Here is a 905-nt window from a genome sequence, read left to right as displayed (position 1 = left end):
TTTTAATTTACCTATTTTGTTATTTTGTTAGCAAATTGGAGTTACCAGTTTTATAGATGCTTCATTATTATATGGTTCAGATGAAATCATAGCACATTCTTTACGAACATTCTCTCATGGAAAACTCAGGAGACAGATAGGACCTAAAGGAAAATCATATTTACCCAATGTTAAACAAGCAACAAAAGAATGCACCGTGGCTAATGATGCGACTGTGTGTTATGCTGCCGGTAATTTATAATTATGTTGTTCATTATATATAAATAATTTATTATTACTTATATACTTTCATATTATATCTATATATATAAAAATGAATGTATGTCTGTGTGCCCATATTACCATGGCAACCAACCCCAGGAATAGATAAAGATTGTTTGAATGTCTGTGTGTGTGTCCTTTGGTTGCCTTGGTTACCATGGGTTTTAAAGCTATAATAATAATTATTGGTTGCCGGGCAACGAAGTGTACGGGATCATTTGATACAGAGATAGATTGGAATTATGGGCAGAAGATAGGCTAATAAAAAAAAGGGAGAGGACCAGTCCCGGGAGGTGCTCAAACATGGATTTTGAGATTTCTGATGACATTTTTTGTTCATAAATGGTTGCCGTGGGTTTCAAAGCTATAATAATAAAAATGATTGGTTGCCTTTGGTTTAAAATTGTTGTTATGGCAACCTTTATATTATAAAAAAAAAACATTATTCATATAGCGTTGGTATTTTTAATGGGCAACGAAGTGCACGGGATTATCTATTAAGAGGACGTGATACCCGCATGTGTTGTCTCCGTCTTACAAGTGCATAACATAACAAATTATACGCAAAGCAGAACACGTGTAGCTCCGTTAGATTCAACATTAGAGTAAATTGACCTCTTATAAAATCTAAAGGTAAGATTATT

The 905-nt window shown here is 33.5% G+C and overlaps 1 protein-coding gene across 1 annotated transcript; it reads left to right on the top strand.

Annotated features, from left to right (window-relative positions):
* Positions 1-34: 34 nt before the first annotated feature.
* LOC115035083 (chorion peroxidase-like) lies at positions 35-241 on the top strand (the record flags this gene model as incomplete). The annotated part of the gene is made up of 1 exon (XM_029492735.1): positions 35-241. A coding segment is annotated over one exon (207 nt), but the record flags the coding sequence as incomplete, so codon positions are not given.
* Between the last annotated feature and the right edge of the window lie 664 nt (positions 242-905).

The sequence above is a fragment of the Acyrthosiphon pisum genome, unplaced genomic scaffold (genome assembly GCF_005508785.2).
Source record: "Acyrthosiphon pisum isolate AL4f unplaced genomic scaffold, pea_aphid_22Mar2018_4r6ur Scaffold_7767;HRSCAF=8348, whole genome shotgun sequence".
Lineage (NCBI taxonomy): Eukaryota > Metazoa > Arthropoda > Insecta > Hemiptera > Aphididae > Acyrthosiphon > Acyrthosiphon pisum.
This window is presented reverse-complemented; position numbering and strand designations above follow the sequence as displayed.